This window comes from Vitis vinifera, chromosome 7, assembly GCF_030704535.1.
Source record: "Vitis vinifera cultivar Pinot Noir 40024 chromosome 7, ASM3070453v1".
NCBI classification, from domain to species: Eukaryota; Viridiplantae; Streptophyta; class Magnoliopsida; order Vitales; family Vitaceae; genus Vitis; species Vitis vinifera.
The window spans coordinates 25,918,534-25,940,198 of NC_081811.1; the positions used below are offsets into that span (position 1 = coordinate 25,918,534).

General features: G+C 34.5%; 3 protein-coding genes across 4 annotated transcripts; 2 read left to right on the forward strand and 1 right to left on the reverse strand.

Moving 5' to 3' along the window:
• Positions 1–2,631: 2,631 nt before the first annotated feature.
• LOC104878704 (uncharacterized) lies at positions 2,632–10,208 on the forward strand. Of its 2 annotated transcripts, XM_059738641.1 has the most exons (12): positions 2,632–2,797; positions 3,126–3,342; positions 4,246–4,403; positions 4,495–4,640; positions 5,114–5,176; positions 5,268–5,360; positions 6,621–6,782; positions 7,016–7,122; positions 7,512–7,687; positions 7,792–8,923; positions 9,187–9,328; positions 9,900–10,208. In XM_059738641.1, the coding sequence occupies exons 1-10, from the start codon at positions 2,692–2,694 to the stop codon at positions 8,058–8,060; spliced, it is 1,497 nt and encodes a 498-aa protein (XP_059594624.1). In that variant the 5' UTR covers positions 2,632–2,691; the 3' UTR covers positions 8,061–8,923; positions 9,187–9,328; positions 9,900–10,208. The 2 variants fall into 2 exon arrangements, with proteins under 2 accessions (XP_059594624.1, XP_059594625.1); XM_059738642.1 differs by lacking the exon at positions 5,114–5,176.
• LOC100267927 (cysteine-rich and transmembrane domain-containing protein WIH2) lies at positions 8,872–9,945 on the forward strand. The gene is made up of 3 exons (XM_059737738.1): positions 8,872–8,923; positions 9,187–9,328; positions 9,900–9,945. Exons 1-3 carry the CDS (start codon positions 8,872–8,874, stop codon positions 9,943–9,945), a joined length of 240 nt encoding a protein of 79 aa, XP_059593721.1.
• A 421-nt stretch (positions 10,209–10,629) lies between the features above and the next one.
• On the reverse strand, positions 10,630–20,080 carry LOC100245611 (T-complex protein 1 subunit eta). The gene is made up of 14 exons (XM_002265964.4): positions 19,800–20,080; positions 19,405–19,665; positions 18,492–18,617; positions 18,204–18,407; positions 15,520–15,689; positions 15,298–15,433; positions 14,171–14,287; positions 13,889–14,008; positions 13,704–13,802; positions 13,520–13,609; positions 12,883–12,970; positions 12,530–12,618; positions 12,351–12,425; positions 10,630–11,146 (listed from the first exon to the last, which is right to left on the reverse strand). The coding sequence occupies exons 1-14, from the start codon at positions 19,812–19,814 to the stop codon at positions 11,048–11,050; spliced, it is 1,689 nt and encodes a 562-aa protein (XP_002266000.2). The 5' UTR covers positions 19,815–20,080; the 3' UTR covers positions 10,630–11,047.
• Between the last annotated feature and the right edge of the window lie 1,585 nt (positions 20,081–21,665).

Genomic DNA, 21,665 nt, shown 5'->3' on the forward strand with positions numbered 1-21,665 from the left:
ATTTTTACCACTTTATTGGGTGATACGTCTACTTGAATCATGACATGCATCCAATCATCACTATCATGTGAGCAATTGATGGAAACGTAATAGAAAGTGTTACAGAACCTAGAAGGCAAGAGTCAAATTTTTTCAAAAATTCACGAGGTGTGAGGTTCACATTTGGGGTGCCAATGAATCATGGCAGTCCAAACTTGACAATTTTGCCCTTGTTTAATTTTTATAATTCACTTTTACTTAATTTCTAAGTTCTTTTATGTTTATAATTGAAGAAATTGGATCATCAATGAGTCGTTTTAACACAATTAAAAGAATAAATTAGAATGATTAATAAATTAAACTCGAACATAATTTATTTATTAAATGAATTATACAGATGAACACAAACCCGCTAACTGCGGAAGCGGTAAGAACGCAACTCCAACATGTCCCTAAATTTGGTCCCCGCTCGCTGTCCTATTGAACCTGTGGTCCATGTTTTGCCCTTACCCTCTTTCAAAGACACTTTAATGACTTGGGTTCGTGAATTGCCTTTATAAGGGGCCTATCTTTCAAAATCAACTTCAATTATCTTCATACGTGACATGAGTCCTTAAAACCACTGAACCAGAGGCACCTTGTGGAAGCAACTTCTCAGCCTCCTCCATCAACGGGCGGCGCAGGTGGGTTGGTATGAAAGCAACAGTCCATGCCCCCCAACCTCACCTACAACCATGAATTTAAACATTCGACTCAGAGAAAGGTGAAAAGTGAAGAAGACAGGAGGATTAACGGCCACCACGGCACTTTAATTTATTAGTGCTCCCCCCACTAAGCTCCCTTTTCAGATTTAAATTTGTACGATACCACCATTCTGCTGATTGATCAATAATGCGCTCGACTTTCCCCCCCTGCTTTTCATTCATTTTCCAACTTTTCAAGTTTAACCGGAAGCTTAAAAGCTCCTTTTCCTTGGGTCGGCTCCGTCCGTACGTTTTCATAATGTGTGATGAAAATATCACAGAACCTAAGTTGGTGGTGACCGGTGAGGGCCACCTTCTTTATATAACTAATTTGGATTCGGCCTTTTGTGATGCTGGGAGGCTAGTAGTGTAACCCTCATTTTCAAGAGAGCAATTATGAAAGTGTTTGATGGCTTTAATTGATTCAGCCATTTGTTTATTGATGAAATTGTTAAAGATGCGTGGACCCTCATTAATTATTTGTTAATGAGCCAATTTTCTTCAATTATGAGCCCTAATTGAATGTGTTCTATAAAGGTAGGATGATGTTTTATTTGGGGTCTTGTCGAATAATCATAAGTGGGACCGGATGGTTTTATTTTTTTACTCATATTTACATAAACAAATTACATAACATATTTCTAAGGTTTCATATGGTCTTTACACTTTTTTAAAAGGGAACGTATCGGCACGTTTGACGACCGGTTACAGTAACAGTTTTTTGTTTTTTAAAATAATTTTTTGTTTTATATTCTTAAGAACATAATGTAAAATATTTTCAAAAAAAAAAAAAAAAAAAAAAAAAATATATATATATATATATATATTTTCTGAGAATTGTTTGATAAAATAATTATGCAAGGATATGGAATGATTAAAAATAAATCATTGAATATAAAAATTAATTTAAAAATATTAAATACAATTTAAAAACATTTGAAGTTTTCAAACGAATTTTGTTTTACAAAACTCTTAAAAACTATGGACTTATTTGATAATCATTTTAAAATAATTATGAATAATAGTTTTTTAGAATGAATTTTGAAAACTGTTATTTAATATTTTGTATAACAAAAGTTTGTTTAAAAATTTGAAATGTTTATAACATGTGTTTTAATATTTTTTTAAAATAATTTTTATTTATGATGTTTTATTTTTAATCATTCTAAATATTTGTATAATTATTTTTTAAAACAACCCTTAAAAACAAACAAAAATAATAGAAAATAATTTAAAATATATTTTCTCAAAATATCATATTTTTTATTTTTAATAATAAAAAATATAAAATATAAAATATTTTTTTATTATCAAATGTGGTTTCTATGGCTTTTATTTTGAAGAACAGAAAACTGTTTTTAAAAATAATTCCCAATGAACTATTTTTTAGACTTGTTTTCTAAAACAGTTACCAAATAAGTCTCTTAATCATTTTTTTAGTTATGTTTATAATTTGATAGTTTGTTGTGAAATTAAAGAAAATAAAGAAAAAAAAATTAAAGGAAGTGAATTCTAAAGTTATTTTTATTAATAACCATTTGTTTCAATCATAACGGACCATAATGATTAAAAGATTCATTATAGTCCTGAAGGTTAAAGGAAGATTTGACCATATTCCATAAAATTTGTACTCGTTTGTAATATTTCATTTTACATGCCCCTCATCTTAAAATATTTTTTGTGAAATCCTTACTAGAAATTTTTTTTTGAAAAGAGAGAGTACAAATGTGGACCGAAAGCTGGCTAAATGTGGGCCTTTTATTTTGAAACATCAACCCAATTTACTATGAGAAGTCCATGACCTTAGGCTCAATTGGGCCGAACATTCATCGACGTTGCATTTGCCGCTTGGACTGGGCAAGGCCCATCAGTTCAGGCTCAAACAAAATTCGAGCCCGTATCATCGAAATAGTAGAAACACCCTCCCATTTTCCCGTATTTTCAAGTTTCCACCCTGACTGCAGAAGCAATGGCTGCTGCAAAACCGGCCGGGATATGTTTTCTCATGTTCTGCATTGTTTTCTTGACATTTCCGATTTTTCCCTCCATTGCCTTCGCCAATGAACATGCTTTGGGTACGCTCTCTTCCTAAATGATGTTCTTATGAATCTTGAAATTTAGGGTTTTAACATTTTCTTTTTATATTCAAATGCTTTATTTGAAACCTAGGGTTTGTGCTTTATGCATGGTAAGAGATTATAATATGTGAAATTTTCATAGTTTTGCTTCTGTTTGGTTGCCGAGAAAATTGATGTAAAGAAACCTCTAGTGCTGCAAGTTCGCTGTTTGGTTCTGGAGTTTAGAGGTTCATCAGGGCATTATAATGTTTAACCTATAGAAAAGGAAAATCCTTTTGTATGTATTATTAGTGATCTTTTGCTATTTATCTTTCGGGTTGTGTAGTTGTTGGGCAGTCTACTATACTGCAAGTATCTCCCTGGTTGGCCGTGGAAAATTCTCCAGGTTCTAGGCCTGGCACTGCAGTGTTATGTGAAAGAGTTCAAATCCGTGGGTTATCGAGGATTAAAAATCTACGGAAGTTTTCCCATTCAGTGAAGGTGAAAGTTTCAGTAACGAACTCAAGCGCCAGGCTGCCTAATGTTGAGGTTTGTTTCCACAGGTGAGTCATTCTTTTTCATGTAGCGTCGTGCCAGGGCTGATCTATTAGAATGGGAGTATGAGTTTAGTAGTTTATTTTCTGAGAGTAGCCATTTTCTCAGGGGAAATTTATCTCTAGGCTTTCTTGTAGAATCTTAATTTTTATAAATGAAGCATTGTATGCTGCCCATCATCAATTTTTTTGCATGTTTCATAAGCCAAGAGAGTCTTCTTGGTTATATACCTTTATTAACAGTTTGAAGTATTACTTTTAAATTTAAAGGGACCATGAAGAATTAAAATTATGTTGTAAAGCACCATATATCTCAAAAAAGATCTGAGAATATTATTGGCTGTATGTGTATCTTGTGGCATTCTAAAGTTTCATTTTTATGTTTATTGTCAATGCTGGAAAGGAGTTCCTAATGAAACCTAGGAGATAATTGTATACCATCTCTCCATTTGAAAATTCAACAGCTATTTTAAACAAATTTCCAGTTTTTTTGGGATGCATCATATTATTATTATAAAAAAGTGTGGAAATCCATCCCGCTTTTCATTTTTTGGACAATATGGAAGGAGAGGAATAGGCTACCTTTTAAAGGGGGTGTGTTAGCTTTTCAGAAGTTAAAGACTTCGTTCGTGTATAATTTATGGGGTTGGGGGGTTGGGCTAAAGTGTACATTGATATGGAGTCGAATTCCCTTATAGGTTTCTTGGAGTGGATAGCCTCCAAGTAGGGGTTGGGTTGTTTTGTTTTTTGTTTTAGGGGGTGTAGCCTTGTATACTTCCTGTATGCTTCTCGGCTTCTTGCCTTCTTTAATATATTCGCTTGCTTATCAAAAAATTATTATTTTCTGCAACCATTAAACAATATGGCACCCAATTTCAGGTTTCTATTTCTTAACAGTTTTATGTTTTACAGGAATGAATCTCTTGGGATAGGAATGTGCCCACAAGGCCAGTGGGAGAAGCTTACCAAAGGTCCATGGGTGCGATCCATGTCACCATTTGACCAGAAGGTCTTAGATATACGGATGGCTCCTTCATCCTTTCAAACCCTTGACTTGTCCATTGAAGAAGGTCCTTTCTTTATAATATTTGCATATTTTCCCTTCTTCCTCTATTTCTGGCATTAGTAACTCCTTTATCTATTTATCTATATATTTTGCAGAATTTTTCTTATATCGCATAGTATTTTTAGTTTTGGGGATGGTTATGTTGATGCTAGCATTCTTCTTGAGCAAGTCATTGGTTTTCTACTACACCAGTGCAATGGCAATTGGGGTCCTCCTCGTGATATTGATGGTCCTTTTTCAGGTAGTATGGTATCTCTGGTTCTCCAATATTAATGTGTACATTTATAAATACATCTTTGTTATCCAGGTTTTTTTTTCTGTTCAGATTATCAAGCATGTAAAATTCTTCTACTTTATTGTTGTTTCTTTTTCTCTTTTTATGTTAGGGCTCTACTTTATGATTGTTGATGAATAATTTCCAAACATTGCATACATGGTAACTTTATATTATTATGGTTGTTTTTGTTATGCATCCATATCAACATTCTCTCTGGCATTTCTTTGTATTGCAAATCAGATATTTTAGTCTTTGTTACCATCACTAATACTATTGACATGGTTGGGGCTTCTCCCAAGTAATTGAACGAATCCTTTACTGCAATTTAGTTAGAAAAACCAATATTACTTCTTGCATTGACCATTTCTGAGATTTTTATGCAACATCATTGCTTTCTATTTCATTTTATCAGTTGGTTTTCTGTGGTTGATTGACAGGGGATGAGGCTTCTCCCAACTGGCCGAAAGAACTCACTTGCTATTTTTGTATACTCATCTCTTGTGGGTGTCAACCTTATATCAATCACCTTCTTGTTAACTTCTGTTTCCTATTAAAAGACACTTATCCATCTGACCACCGCTTTGTTTTCAGGTTGGTTTGGGATCATTTTTCCTCCGCTACTTGCCTGGATTATTGCATTCAATACTTGTGGAGATAGGAATCAGTGAAGACATGTACAATCCTGTATGTAAGTTACCTGTAAATTGTTCTGAAAACTACCCCTGTATCTTCTTTACCAAGGAGCTAAAAACTGAAGTAACTTCATGGTCTTCATGGTCTTCCTGCTAGATTATTTTTGTTTCATTTTATGGTCATCCTGGCTGGGAAATTGCTTTTTATTTGTACTTACGAATTTGCTAGTGAAAAAGAAGCGCACACTTGTACTGCTGTACATACAGGAAGCCCCTGAGAGGTACGGGCTTGGGGGTGTTATGGGAGGTTCCAGAGTTTGGTTCTATGCACCTAACCAAAAAAAAAAAACACTAAAACCAGGAAAGGAGCATCCAAACTTTTCTCTTTTATCATAAATTATCAATTTTTTGATATCATATGTTATAATTATGTTTCTGAAAGTCCACTGGTAGAGCTAAGTAAAGTTGGCTTTATCTTCCTTCACAAAGAGAAGCTAACTATTGCAATCAAGTATGTTATGCCAGCTTTGGATGAAGGACTGGAAAACCCATAGAAATAGACAGACCACTAGGCAACTATATATCAGTCTTTACTAATAAACAGCTATTTTTATTTAATTGAAATTAAAATTTTGCATTGTGCAACATTTTGTTCATTAGGACTTATTGCCTCATTCTGTTTCCATTTTTCTTGTCTAAATTGACCAATCAGTTATGCATTATCCAATGCTGTACAACACTGGAATTTCTGTTTTCTTTGGTTTAGACTAATTGATGCAAGTCCAAGATCTAAATCCTTGATTTGCATGATATCCCAAAAGTACATCTCTATCATTTATGTGAACTATCTAATTTTGTCTACATCTCTATCATTTATGTGAACCATCTAATTTTGTCCTTATTTTTATTGTTCCCAATGTTCTGCCTTTTGTGTTTTTTATCAGGATTTCCTAATATATTTCTCACTTGTTTTGTTTTTTGTTTGTTTGTGTTTTTTCCTTTTTTGGTGTGTATTTTGCATGATATCCTAAAAGTACATCTTTATTATCTATATGTGACATTTAATTTTATCTTTGTTGTTCCCATGTTCTGGTTTTATGTGCTTTCTATCTGAATTTCTAATATATTGCTAGTATTTTCTGCATTCTAAAGCACATTCATTGATCTCTCACTGCTTCATATAGGCTTGACATTGGATATAATTTTCTGCACTTATGTCTTCTTGTTGTGATCAATGGAATACAGATTCTGCATTTACTTATGCACTATAGGCAGTAACTGATTGTAATGCTTGTCAAACTATAAACTGCAGTTGGCAACATTTCTGCTGATTTTTGTTGTTGTGGCTGGAGCTTGGTTGGGCTTCTGGGTTGTCCGCAAACTTGTCTTAACAGAAGATGGATCCATTGATATAAGCACATCTCATTTTGTTGCATGGTCCATCCGGTCTGTGGCTGCTGTTATGATTCTTCAGGTTTTCCTTTTTCCTTTTTCTTCGATATTAGAACCTTATTTAGTTTTTTCCCACAAACTATAAATTTTTAGGGCCTATTTTGGTTATGAAAAATGAAAATAAATTTTTGAAAAATGTTATCATTTTCAGAAATGAAATCAATGGAAGTGCTTAAAAGAAAACCTTCATTTTTTGGCTTATTTTTAAATCATATTTTGGACTAAACATATTTGATTTATTTCTGTTGTCTCCAGAGTTCTCTGGATCCCCTACTGGCAGCAGGGGCACTGATATGTGGCATATTGGTCTCCGGGATATTGAGAAGAGTTATCAGATTGAGATTTTTCCATCACCTGTACAAGTAAGTCCACTTCTACACTCTGGAAAAAGCCCATGTTCTTTCATCACCAATTTCTGCTTTCATTTCATTTATCTGGTCATCATCATGACTATGCTTAATCAGAAATGCCACCATGCAAAAATATAGAAGTCACATCCATATTCCAAGAACCGTATATTTATGCATACATCCATAAATTTATATATGCACACACATATAAATTCAAACTCTCTACATTTCTGTTGATCTAAAGATGATTTGTCAATTGGCTATGGCAGATACAGAATTGCCAACCTAATTTTATTACTTTAATAAGCCCCCTGTTTTTCTGTTGAATCTTCCTGGTCCTCCTTTTTTTTTTTTTTGGGTACCATCTATTCAGTTTTGAGATGCAAAACATATGGTTGCAGGAATTTATTCAGAACACCCAAGAGCAGCCAGAGAAGATCTCAGATTCCAGATTCATTACCATATGAAGATCCTGATGGTACATATCCTTACAATGTTCAAAGGCCCGCAAAACCTGAAAGTTTTAGGCCACAGTACAAGCCCTTCACTCTCACATCATGCAATTCTCCTATCCGAGGTATATTGATTTCTTTCAATCCTTTAAATAACTTGTAAGAGACAAAATCTGGAATCACCATGTAGTAAGCACTGGTATACCCTTTTGCATTTGTTGCCTTCCAGGCTTATCAAGAACGCCCCCTGACCCACCATCTGCTTCAGAGACTTACTATTCTACGTTCCATAACACCCCTGAAAGGGGAAAATTCTCAAAAGATGAGTGGGAAAATTTCACCAGAGAATCAACAAAAAAAGCCTTAGAAGAGCTCGTTGCCTCTCCAGATTTCAGCAAATGGGCTGTTGGCAACGCAGAAAGAATCACCCTAACTCCCAACAAAGTGAGGCCCGGTACCAGTAGTAATGCGCAGCGGAGGTGGTTTCTTTGGTTTTGAGTGGTTGAAGAAAAGGCAGCCCACGTGTATCTTCAACTGAGGACAATGCAGAGACGCGTTTTGTGATATTAATGAACCCAATGATTTCGAAGTAAATGGGTGATATCAATATGTTGTAAAAGTAGTGGGTAACGGATGGATTGAACCTCAAAAACTCGACTTTGACTCCTAACCAAACCTTAGTAGACTTTATGTTAAACATTACATTTGGTGCTGAAACGTTGGTGCATTACTTTCTCTCAAACTGGTTCCCTATTTGATTGGTATTAGGGTCACCTCCATATTATACAGTAGTATTAATTTGTAACGTAAATTGTAGATAAACATATGATAATAAGTGGTCAGTAACTAAGAAAGCTATGTATAGCAAAAGGCATAATTTCGGAACTCTGTAGAAGTTACAACATCATTAATCAAATCTTCAACTCTATCTTTCACTTTGATTTTGTATGGTGAACTGTTTTTGAAAGCGCGTAACCCCACATTGGCGGCCAAAAACAGAATATGAGAAATCAATTATTCCCGCGTGCGAATATAATGGAGAAGTACGTAAGCTGGTGGGAAAGCTGGAAACTTTGTGGCGTCGCTGGAGGAGAAGCGCGTGCAATCCTCTGCTATCTTGGGGTGGATTCTGTTAAAAGGAAAAGCGAAGTAAAAGCACAGCGTTATATTCCCGAAAGGACTGCTACTAGAGCTTTCATATCCTATTCCAACCCATCTCTTTCCCCAATTCCTCTCTATAAAACCCCTCTCCTTTCTTTTATCAAACCCCAGTTCTTGTTTTCCGCAGAAATTATACGAAAAAAGAGAGATGAGTTACTACAGTCAGCAGCAGCCTCCTGTTGGAGTTCCTCCTCCTCAAGGTGAGACCCGATCCTTTTTGTGTGTTTTTCATGTTTGTAGTATCCTTTTTGTTCAGGACCCGTTTGGTTGCTTGGAAAAATGGATAGGAAAAGCCTGCATCCTATTGAGCAGTTCAAACTTTTTGCTTTTTTGCTTCATTTTCTTTTTCTCATTTTTTTCAGTAATCAGATGGAGGAGTGACTGATATCGTCTATATATTCTGGTCATTTATGGGTGTGATGACCCGAGTATTTTTAACTAACTAATTTTAATGTTGATGCAGGTTATCCAGTTGAAGGGTATCCAAAGGATGCGTATCCCCCACCAGGGTACCCTCCGCAGGCGTATCCTCCTCCGCAAGCGTACCCTCCTCAGTACGCCCAGCCCCCTCCCAAGAACGAAACCGGCGGTTTCCTCGAAGGATGGTATTCACAGAATCACTATTTGCTTTCTCATTGCTTTACCTTGTTTCTGAATTTCTGTGTTCTTAGCCATCATTTATTTATCACCTTGCATGAAATATATGAAGTTACATATTTGGAACCAAAGGGGCTAGTCGAGTTCACCCCTTCAGTATTACTAATGGAAAGCTTCTTACCATGGAGTATGACATTGATCAATACCAGTTTAAACTTCCAATGATAATACATTGTAGGGGTAGTCTTTTTCCAAGAACAGAAGGGGTTAGAAGGAGAGTTTTTTTCGATAGGAGAATAGCTATTTCCATTAATAAAACTTTAATGGTGGTTTGACAAGGATTTTTATGCGAAGCTGAAACTTAAAATAAGGGGTTGTGAAAGAAGGGAATGAAAGGTAGATTTTATGCCAAGGATAACGAGATGTAAACAAATTAAACCATTAAATTTTGTGTTTGAGAAAGGTGTTCTCTCCTTGTAGTTTGAACTGCAAAATTTAGTAGTGAAAATAAGTAAATGTATAGGACAATGTTGTATCTTGTATATGGGAGATTTGACTTATTTTCTCTTTTATGTGCAGTTTGGCGGCGCTGTGCTGTTGCTGTCTTCTAGATGCTTGCTTCTGAGTTCAGGGTGAAACATTGAGCAACTCAGCTGGGGTCTTCCATTCATTGTTGATCTTTCCCAATACATTCGGTCACGTGTTTATAAGGGACATGAGTGTTGTTGCAGGATGATATTTGGAATACTAATATTTAATACAGCCTCTCTTGTGTGCTAAAAATTTCATTATAGACTTAACCTCTGTCCTTTATGCGGTTGTGTTTATGACTATATGGTTTGTAATCATGTTGGCTCCAAATTAAGCCGCTAGGCCCCTTTTTTGCTATGGTTCTTTTGTTCTTGAACTACAACTTTAGTATGAAACCATAAGGACACAATTTGAATATCATGGAATGTCAAAAGGCTATGCTTAATATTGAATACTCGTATTGAAGTCCAAATCTAATATAGATTCATTCTCTTGCAACATACGGGTAAGGGAGTGGAAGATTTCTCCCTCCCAAGCTTGCTTTATTCCCTATTCATGGAATATAGAAATTTCATATTTAGTCCAAAAAAAAAAATTGGATATTCACATTTTAAATCTCACTGCAATACAAGAGAACCCTTTTCTTTTATCATCCAAGGCCTATTTTTTAATTTATTTTAATGTAAATAAAAAATAAAAATAAAAACACTTACCATGCACATCCTAATTTTAGGTCAGTAATTTTTGCCACTTCCCAGTGCAAAGCCACACAACAATCTGTCACCAAACTCCAACTCAACATTTTCCATTAGTTTTGCATTAAAATAGCTATGACCAAAATAATATAATTCCATATTGCAACAGCAAAATGGAAATCACGCTTCTCATATTCTCCTCTCCCCACAATAAAATCAACGAGAAAACAAATTATACTCCTACCAACATGTAAGCGTTCACCCACCTAAAATGGCCCTCGGCCCACATCCCAAACAAAAGTGTGAAGCTTTGGATTGTCCAAAAGTGAGTTACTGGGGTTCCAAAGTCAATACAGGCTGGCTTCACCAGTTGGAATGAATTCAAATCTAAATACAACTTGAACCACACCATAATTGTAAGTCAAAAAGGGATCATAAAGATCCAACCCCTGACATTTGTAGTTGCCAACTGAATCATGCTTCCAACATGAAATCTAGCCCTCAACGCCTTCGCATTCCTCGTCCACGACCACGGAAAGCTCCACCTCGCCCTCTACCACCCATGGCACTTGCAGCAGCTTCTCCCTGAGCACTCTCTGACTGCATTATCAACACCAACAAGTACCATATCATAGCTGAACAGGACATGTATATCCAGGATACATCTACATAGAAAAAGTGCATAATTGCAAATACAAGAGGGCAACAAACAACAATTGGCCCAGAATAGCCAGAAACATCTTGCTATTTTTTCATGGTATAAAATATTGGATAGGATATGAATATGTATCTACATGCTCCAATGTAGATTTATAACCTCAAAAAATTAAGCAACAGTTTATTTCCTGGAACAGGATGCCTCAAGAGCCAAAAATGTCTAAGATACATCACAATATAATAGCTGATAACAACACAAAGCAATAGACACTTTTGTATCTAGCAGAAAATTATACTACCTCCAGAGAAATCAACAATGGAGAGAAAACCATATCTGGAACTTTGAGAGAAAAAGATCATTTCTCACAAGGTTCTATCTTATCAAACAAGAAAAATCATTTCTCAAGACGATTTTTAAAATCTACAGATACCTGCGCTAGTTACTAACTTTTTAGCCTAGCAACGCATATTCAATATCCAGTTTCATCCGGTAGTGAGACAGACATGGTGGCACATATGTGACCTTTTTCAACCATATCATGTTTAGCAGAACTGAATGTTTGGTTGATTTCATTGTTTCAATATACGGTTCATTTCTTTCAAAACTTTTCATGCATGTGGAATCTTAGCAGAGACCAAGCTGTATCCAAGCTGTGTCAAAGCCCACTGATGGTGATCAATACCAATGCCTCGAACTATTAATGATCAATATCACTGCCACAAACTACTAGTGTCCAATACCAAAACACCAATAATTTGAGAAAGTTCTAAACAGGGAAAGGGAGCAAACAAAAACTCCATATTCAAGAAGTACCCTGATACAACCAATGGGCAATGGTTCAGTAAAGCATGCAGAGGGCTTCCCAAGTCATCCACAGTTAGAGGTCAAGATTTCAAACACTGGGGTAAAATAAGGATTAGCAATGCCATAATGTCATAATAGAAGTTGCAATGCTTCAATGCTCTTGTAAATACAAGAGCACAATAAATAAATAAATACATAAGAAAACCCTGAAAAATGCCCTTGTAAGTAATGAAGAATGAAAAAAAAAAACCTAATTATCTAGATGCTACGAATGGAGACCTCTGAGAAAAAACCTAAAAATGCAGTTTCAAAGACAATACTAGAAACAGATTTGAAATTTACCTTGGGGTTTTTTACTGTCTCATCAACACTTAAGACAAGGCAAGCTGCCTCGGTAGCAGCATTGATAGCATTGATCTGCAATTATTTTCCATCATCACAGTTCCATAAATGCAAACGTCAAAGAAAAGCATTAATGAATACATTACTAAATAATTAAGGATAAGAAAATAGATAAATACCTTTACTACTGCTGGCTCCCAGACAAAGTTAGCAAATGAATCAGCAATGCCACCCGTGTTAATATCCACTCCAAAAAGTCCACCTTCACCTGTTAAAAAATTCATCAGCTAACAAATACTCAAGTGAAAAGATAGGACCCTACACAAAATTCAAAACCACCAAAATAGCCAGATTGACATAGCCATCCAACTTGTTAATCTTTTTTTCAAGGAAAAAGGATCCTGATCCACAATAGGTACAGGAAAAGGATAAGTACATCATTGATCAAATTGATTCTACTGTCTACATAGATGAAATTGATGGGAAAGCAGATTCCAGTCTTAAAAATTAAATTTAAAAGAAAAATGCTAACCAGATGGAAGTGCATGTTTTTGTCTTAATTTGTTCAGCACATCAGTTGCATCAAACCCAGCATTATCACAGAGTTGACGTGGGATGACCTGTAACATGTGGAGAAGATACATTGTTGCATCATAAAGACAACCTACCCATAACAACAGCGACAACAACAATAACCATGCACAAAAGGAAACAACATTAAGAATCCTAATTATGAGATGATCACTCAAAAGAAAATCATAAAACAGAGTTCAATCAAATAGTCAAACTTTACTGGTTCATCAGCAAAGCAGTCAGAAGAAAACTCTAAAAATATCCATACTTCTCTGGTTTGGTTTGTCATTCAAGGAGAGAAAAGAAGACAAACACAGTGCTAAGGGGAGAGAAGCCTTGGGGCCCACCAAAAGTATCAAATTGAGGTGATATGGAGAGAAAACTAGGTAGCAGAATTGATTACAACAATGCTGCACATGGTACACGTGCTTTACACTAGGGCATGGGTGGCGCAAGCCAAGTGCGCCCAACAGCAAGGAACGCAAGGAAATTAACTCGTCTCCCCAAATAATTTTATACCCTAGAAATAGTGGCCAGTTTCTGACGTTAGCCAAGAAAATCAAATTCATAGAAAGCAAAAGCCAAACACCACCAACCTCAAGAGCCTTTGCATAAGAGTTAATAAAAAGTTGAGACTTCCCAGCTATCGTGCGTGCATGTTGCCTCAAGTATCGACTTATCTCCATCTGACATCAAGAATAGCACTTTAAAATCATCAAGGCTTCAAAGCATCCTTAACATACTTGATCCAGACCTAGACAGTAGTAATAAAATTCATACATCAATGGCACCACCACCAGCAACAACAGTAGAGTTCTTCAAAGCCCTTCGAACAATCATAATTGCATCATGTAAACTCCTCTCAGCTTCCTCAATGAACTGAATAATGCAAGGGAAAGCTTTTTAAGTTCAACATGAACATTCATATCTAAATCCCAGTCATGCATGATTGCAAAATGACACACCTGATCAGCTCCACCACGAAGAACAATAGTGGCCGTTTGACCTGATGGGCATCCACTAAATATATTAAAGCGCTCATTTCCAACTTGTCTTTCCTCAAAAAGCTCACAAGAGCCAAGAACCTTGTGAGAAAGCACAACTAAACAATTTCAGTTGAATAAGAACAAAAGAAATTCTGCTTGCTAAAATATGGAATAATGCTAACCACCGAACTGTCTAATAATAGTATATATATATACTTTCCAAGCAGAATAATAGCATGTGACAAAATGCATGGGAGAAACCTCATCAATGATGTTGTTAACAGTCGTCTGTACAGTTCCACCAGTAGCAGCAGCCACTCGTTGCAGATCCTCTTCGGTTACACGACCAGCACAGAAAATATCTCGATCTGCAAAATACTGTTCATAAACAAATGTCATTCATGGCTGTTCTCCCGTGGAACTTATGCAACTCAGAGGCCAAGGATTTTGAAAATAAAAAACAAAAGAAGAAAAAGGGATGAAGACAAAGGATGAGAACATGAAATCTTCTAGGAATTCAGAAGTGGTGCACATAACATATTAAATTGAAAAACGAAATGGGGTGAGGCAAAAGAATTCATTAACAGAAGTCAGTGCATGAAGTCAGAGAGTGCTCGAAAGCACAGGGACTTTAGAGGGAAGAAGAAAAGCAGAAAAAGAAGATAGCCAAAGTTCTTCCAGATGATTATTTTTTTATCCATCTTAAGGTTTGATCTCAGTTTTTTATCCACATTAGGATTCCTTAAACCATAAAAACACTGAAAACCTTCTAAATCCATACCCAATATGGTAACATATTAGGACTTTAATACAATCCACAATTCTAATAAAACATCTTTGAAATTTCTTCTTTTTTTTTTTAAATAGAGCAATACTTTAAGAAATATACTCCTATAACCCTAGACTACTCTAGTTAGTCTCATACAATTATATTTTTGAAGAATGTACCATTGATGGGGTCCACTTGATTCATCTTATGATGAAATTGCTGCAATAAAGTGCATTGAAAACTCCTTCACAATTTCAAACAATTTTACTTTGAAGGGCAAAAACTATTTAAAACTGTGTAAAATACCAAACAACCACAAGACAGTCATTTATCCTTCTTCCATTTCTACACCAATAACCACAATCTATATGAATTCATGGTAGGCCCAAACCTTATTTCTTTGGTTAGGCACTAATGGTTCATGCTAAAATACATATATGACCAAACCTAGCCATACAATCACCAACAATTTTGTGAACATTTAAATGGAATAGAACAAAGTAAATACTTCAGAATTTTGAGATATTTAACATTTTGAAAGAATCTGAATTTTTTAATAAATTTCTGTAAGTTTCACACATAATTCTTAAACACATCCAGCAAAAAGGGAAGTCACCACCTGTGTGGCTAGATCACCAATAGCCAGCCGTGAAAGAACAATTTTAGCCCCACTCTGCACACATTTATCCAACTTGTCATAAATGATATTCCACTCTGCATCAACTATCGACTGATATTGTAGGGGATCTGAAAGTCTGACAAACAACAAAAAGAGTTAGGCCCTAATAATTGAAGGGGAAAAAAAGTGTATAAATTGAAAGAACACCCAAAATAATCCTGCCTTATCTCTGCATTTTCCTTCTCTGATTTCAGTTCCAATTCAATATTTAGGAGGAGTATCTTGGGATTTAGAAATTTCTTTGGTTGCTGTTCAAACCCCGCATATGAAAATGTCTTTTTAAAGGCAACACCATTTACAAGAAAAGAGTCCCGCATGGTACCGCCTGGAACCTAAAGAAGAAAACCAAATTTCAGTTATATTAATGTCAAATTACTAAAAGCCAATTAAACTTCCAGTAAGGAAGAGAGAAAATTTTGAGAAATAGTTAATGAAGCATTAAGACCTTGTAAACAAAATGCACAACTGGGTAGTATGTTTCAAACATGGGAAAATGCCGGAGCCTAAAGTAGACCAATTTGAACTCATTAATACTTAAAATGGAGTTGAACTAATGCCTTTGCATGTATATATAGATTACATGTGTAGATGCATATCAACCTATAATACAATACAAATATCAAGGCAAAGAACTATAACAAGCACCAAAAGAAAAAAAGGATATCATTATAAGAAAAAATTTATAAAGCACAATAGATAAATAAATAAATGAAGATAATCAAGAAAAGTGAGACAACTTGTTTGATAACAAACATGTCATTCCAATGACCAGTCATCTGATGTCTTTATATTTCCCTTGAAACGGATGAGAAAGCCTAAAATTTATGCCACGAAAACTCCAGGCTGCACTGAAAAAAATAATCAATTGGTACAGCAGCTTGTAAAAGAAATCAAATGGAGTTGAGTGAGATACAGCAGCCCTCAAACAAGTAAAAGTTCCCCCAGGATATGTTTTTTTTTTTTTTTTGATAGATAAACAGCAAGATATATTAGAAAAAAGGCTAAAAAGCCGCATGTACACAGGGGGTATACACAAAAACCCACAACAAAGAGCTGAAAGAAAAGAGGGGAGGAACCTCGCCCACCCTCAAGTGGCCGCAAGCCACTCCAAAAAGCCTAAGAGGGAATAGGTTTCCTCACCAATGTACACCCTAGCCCAACTCCACAAGTTACATACAAAAAAAATTTTGAATTTCTGAATATCTAGCGACCCCCCTCCTGAAAGCTAACCTATTCCTTTCCTTCCAAACCGTCCAAAATATGCACAACGGGATGGAATTCCAAATCTTTTTTCTTTTTTTTCCCACAAAAGAACCCCTCCAACTAAGTAACACCTCTTTAACTGACTCAGGGAACACCCACTGAACTCCAAAAATGGCGAGGGCAATCTCCCAAAGTTCCCCCAGGATATGTTTTCTGATACAAATGAAAAACAATATCATTCTGAGTTGGATACATGCAAAAAGTATCGACAAGGCTGCTTTTTCAACAAGGAAGTTGCATTCCAGGCAAAAAGCCCAATTACATCTACACAGTTAATACCACATATAACACTTTGTGAGCCAGATGTTCTAATCGAACAGCCAGATGTCATCAGACATATTGGCAATAGTTCAATTCCTGATTTCCATTATGTAACTGATGAACCCTCTAAGTACAAATTTAGTAACGAAGAAAAAATGATCTCAGAAACTGACACAACAAGCATAGGTTCTTCAGTTGTCTAGCCTTGGACCTGGTTAGGACCTGGGAGCCATTAAGTGCGCCTTTTAAAATCATAATTTTCCTTGTATATTACAAAAGCTTCAACTTAGAGTCATTTTCCTACTGCCATATACACATGAATTCTCAGAATTGAGTGCAAGAGCAATGCTATTCTGTTAAACTCATGTGCTTTGGGCAACTGCCAAGGCAATCAACAGGATCACCTAAGTATGTCATTGACTCAACTACTTCCCATGACTGCTTTTTACTTGTATGCGCACACATGCAAGTCATCTGGATGGCTAGCTTCATTTCCTCTAATATCCTACTGCAGCACAAATTTGGAGAGAGATGGGCAGGACCATGAAACAATAATGCACTCAAACCTTGGAAAGCTAGATTTTATAAGAATATGCATGAAATAAAATTATTAAATTTAAAAGTTAGGGGGCCATATGCATTGGAAACCTTTATCAGAGGTTCAACTAAATTGCTTAAATTTGGCTGCCATTACAGACCAATTTTAAAGCACAGACAATGTGGCTCTAAACCGAACTTATTCTAATAGAGAAAGGTCTTCAAAATGAGGCACTTGATAGAAATCCCTAAGTTTTCTTCACCCTTAGCAGCTGTGGCCAGAGAAGCTTTTATCAGAAATAAGTTTATTAAAAATGTAAACCACCAACAAGACAAATATAAAAGGATGTGATGTCCATATAACAGAGAAATAAAAAAAAAAAATATAACAATCATAATGGTAATATTTTTCTAATTATCTTGGCAGGAAGAGTGTTCATTAGTGCTAGAACACACAATCACACCTGTTACACTTCAAATATGTATCAAGAATGCTCACAAATATAGACTCAGTGGGTAAAAATAAATATGGGATGATTAAAATATTCAATGGACACAAAATACCATCATAATTGGTGAGTTCATCATGCAAAATAATTAAAGAATCTCTCAAGTTCTTTGATTTTGTCTTCATATAAATGATAAATCAGACACATTTTAACATAAACCCTCCATATAAAGTTCAAAATATTGGTAATGATGCCAAGAGTCCATGTTTATTTGGATAAGCTAGAATCCTCAACCATGGTATGATAATTGAACAGGATTCTGACAAACTGGTATACCTTCTTGATTCCAATCATATTTAGCCTATCATCATTTCCAATTGCAATGACAGAATCTACAACCATAGATGCAAAGAACTCCTTTTCTCCACCAATGAGCTTTGAAGACAGCGTTGTAGCAGCACATTTAGCTAATAAGCTTTTCTTTTCTTCTAGACTTTTCCCCTCTATGCTAACAGCAAGTTCTTTGATCTTCTCGATTGCCTATCAGTAATATTCAAGATGCAAAAGGATTAGGTCTAACATCTCGACCCTACACAGAGACAAGAATAAATCCAAATCATTTACCAAATAAGATGCAGTCCGATAACTCCGAATTAAATTTTGGGGGTGGACCCCATCCTCAATAAAAGGCTTTGCCTCCTTTAAAAACTCGCCTGCAAGCAGAACCACGGTAGTAGTTCCATCACCAACCTGCATAGCAGATCCATGTTGAACCAAAGAATCAACCATGATAGCTCAATCCCAAACAATGAAATATATTGCCAATGTTTCCTAACACTTCAAAAAGTTATGCATGTATGTATGCATGTGTGTAAAGAGAGAAAGAAAGAGAGTTTTAGCCTACACAGAAGCAAATGTGCTGGCCCATAGGATTAAGGGTCTATCCAGGACCAGGACCTCAAAATTCAAATCTAAAACATTACATATACACACACAAATTCCTAAAATGGAGCCAATTGCAGGTAACATTGCTACAGGGTATTTCTATGCTCGTGAAGTCCATCAGAAAACACCATTAAGCTAACAAATTTCTTCAGATAAATAAAAGAAATACCAAAGTGATGAAATGATCTGGACTGAAATTAAATGTCTAAATCCAATTCATTTTAGATCTGTTTCAGTAAACACATACAAGAAATTCAACCCATCTAGGCAAACAAGGCCAAAAACATTAACGATCTAATATACAAGAAATAGGGCATGCTCTGTTTGGTTGCTAAGGAAGTATTGTAACAGAACGACATCAACATTACAAACAAAAAATCCCCCTCAGGCCTCAACTAAGCTAAATTAAGATCAGCTGAATCTGAGTTTTAATCTTGGTTAATTTTTCAGAACTGGGGTTTCATAGTAGCGTCTTGATTTCCAAAACAAAATTAAACAATTTTCTGAGACTCCCGAAAGTGAAAGCACACTAATCACTGGCAAAACCATATTAAAAAAATAAGTAAATAAATCAAGAGAACTACAACAAGACCTCGGAGTCTTGGGACTTGGCAATATCAACGAGGATCTTAGCGGCCGGATGAACAATGTCAAGAAGCTTCATAATGGTAGCACCATCATTGGAAATGGTGGTGTTTCCCTTGTCATCGTGAATAAGCTTGTCCATACCCCTCGGACCTAGGGTTGTTCTCACTACATCCGCTACCACCGTACACGCACTTATGTTGCTCACCAACTGAGCCTTCCCTTGCGATGTGTCTGTCCCTTCCTTCAGTAGAATGATCTGAGGTTGCTGTTGTTGTCGACGTTTCCATCACCAAAGTCGAAACAGAAATGGTAATGGTTAGTGACAGTCAGTAGCAAAATAAAAAGGAAAAAAGAAGAAAAAGATTGAGAGCGAGAACGAGAACGAGAGCAAGAGATTACCAGCATAGCTGCCATAGTGACCAACAAGGATAGAGCGAAACTAGAGGGAAAAAGAGAAAGCAAACTGGCAAGAGACGCTAAAGAGAGAAAACTAGGGCTACGCTTCTTGGTTGCACGAGAAAGATCGAGGGCTTTGTGGACGGTTGTGGATCTAGTGATTCAAAGGTTTTAGGGTTTGCGGGAAGAGGACGATAACCCCTAAAACGTGAAGACGACGTCGTTTTAGATAGTGTACCACTTTCTTTCCCTGTTTCTGGAGGCTTCTTCCAAATTTAAAAAATTTTAAAAGGACCCTAAAATAAAAATAAATAAATACATGTTAATTTCAGATATAACTTCTTATTATAGAATTATAACTAAAAATACACTTTAAAGTAACAGAATTAATTTTATATCTACAAGTAAAACAATTAAAAAATTTATAAATGTATTAAAAGAAAAACAATTAAAAAAATACTATGTACCAATTGAAATATCATTTAAAATGTGTCTTACAAAATAAAAATATTAGTAATTATATTGTATGATAACTATTTAAAATCTCATTATCTCTTAATATTCATAATCAATATAATATTTATGATTAATTTCATTTAATTTTATCTAAATACACTTAATCCATGAAACTCGTCGGAAGAGTTGAAGCTATAACATTAATTATATTAATAGTGTGTTTTAAATATAATAAAATTTATAACTTTAAGACATTTTTGAATGAAAAAAGTGGAGAGTAGATAAAAAATTAATGATTGGTTTTCATAAAATAAAATAAAAAATTTGTATTAAAATTAAAAATTCTTATGAGAAAATTATTGACTTATATTATATTGTTAAAAAATATTTTTTTAAATTTGTTTTAAAAATATATAATATATCAAATCATGCAATCAATCGAACAAAATATATGAAGGAAAAATAAGATTTGTTTTAAAAATATTTTAAAAAATCAAAAGAATTAAAATCTCAATAAAAAAATTTTTATCATTTTGGTAAATTTTATGTCATAATCTTAATTTTTTAAAATAAAGTTGTAATTTTTTTAATAAAATTTATTTTTGTTTAAATAAATAATGTAAATGAATGACAAAACTTTTTATTCAGTAATTATCTATAATATGATAAGTGTTATTATCAATTCACGGTTACTTAATTAAATATAAAAGTTTAAAAGATTTAAATATTTCAAAATAAATAAAAACCACTATTATAATTATAAAAAAGTAAAAAGTTTCGTGTAATTAAAAAAAAATATTTCATTGAAGAAATGAAAGATAGGTTGTGATAAAGAACAAAAAATTAATAATAAATATAAGTATTAAAGACATCTTATTTACTTTTTCAAAACACACTAAAATCTTATTTAAAATACTTTAAATTTGTTATTAAGAAGAATAAATAATAAAAAAACTAATTTGTGACATACTTCCAAACAAACCCTAATTGTCCATCTCAATTCTAAATTTGAAATTGGAAAAACACTCTACGATGATATCATAACCAAACTTCTTTCTATACATATTATAAATAAATAAAAATCAATGGTTGAGACTGATAAACATTATAATGGTTAAGATAAAATAAAAAATGAAAAATTATGAAAATATATGGAAAAAAACCCTAAATTTTTTAAATCAACGTTATATTCATTTATTTAAAAATAATTTGAAATACGTGTATTATTTAATAAGTCATATAATTATTTTTTTAAATATCCTTTTTACTTGTCATATTATTAACATTAATTGACAACTAGACTCCTCTAAGTAATTATTTATCTTCCTTTTAGATATTTTATTATTATTATATTTGCGATTTATTTAAGGGCGATCACTCTCAAGATAATATTTAGATTCTACATATTTTAAC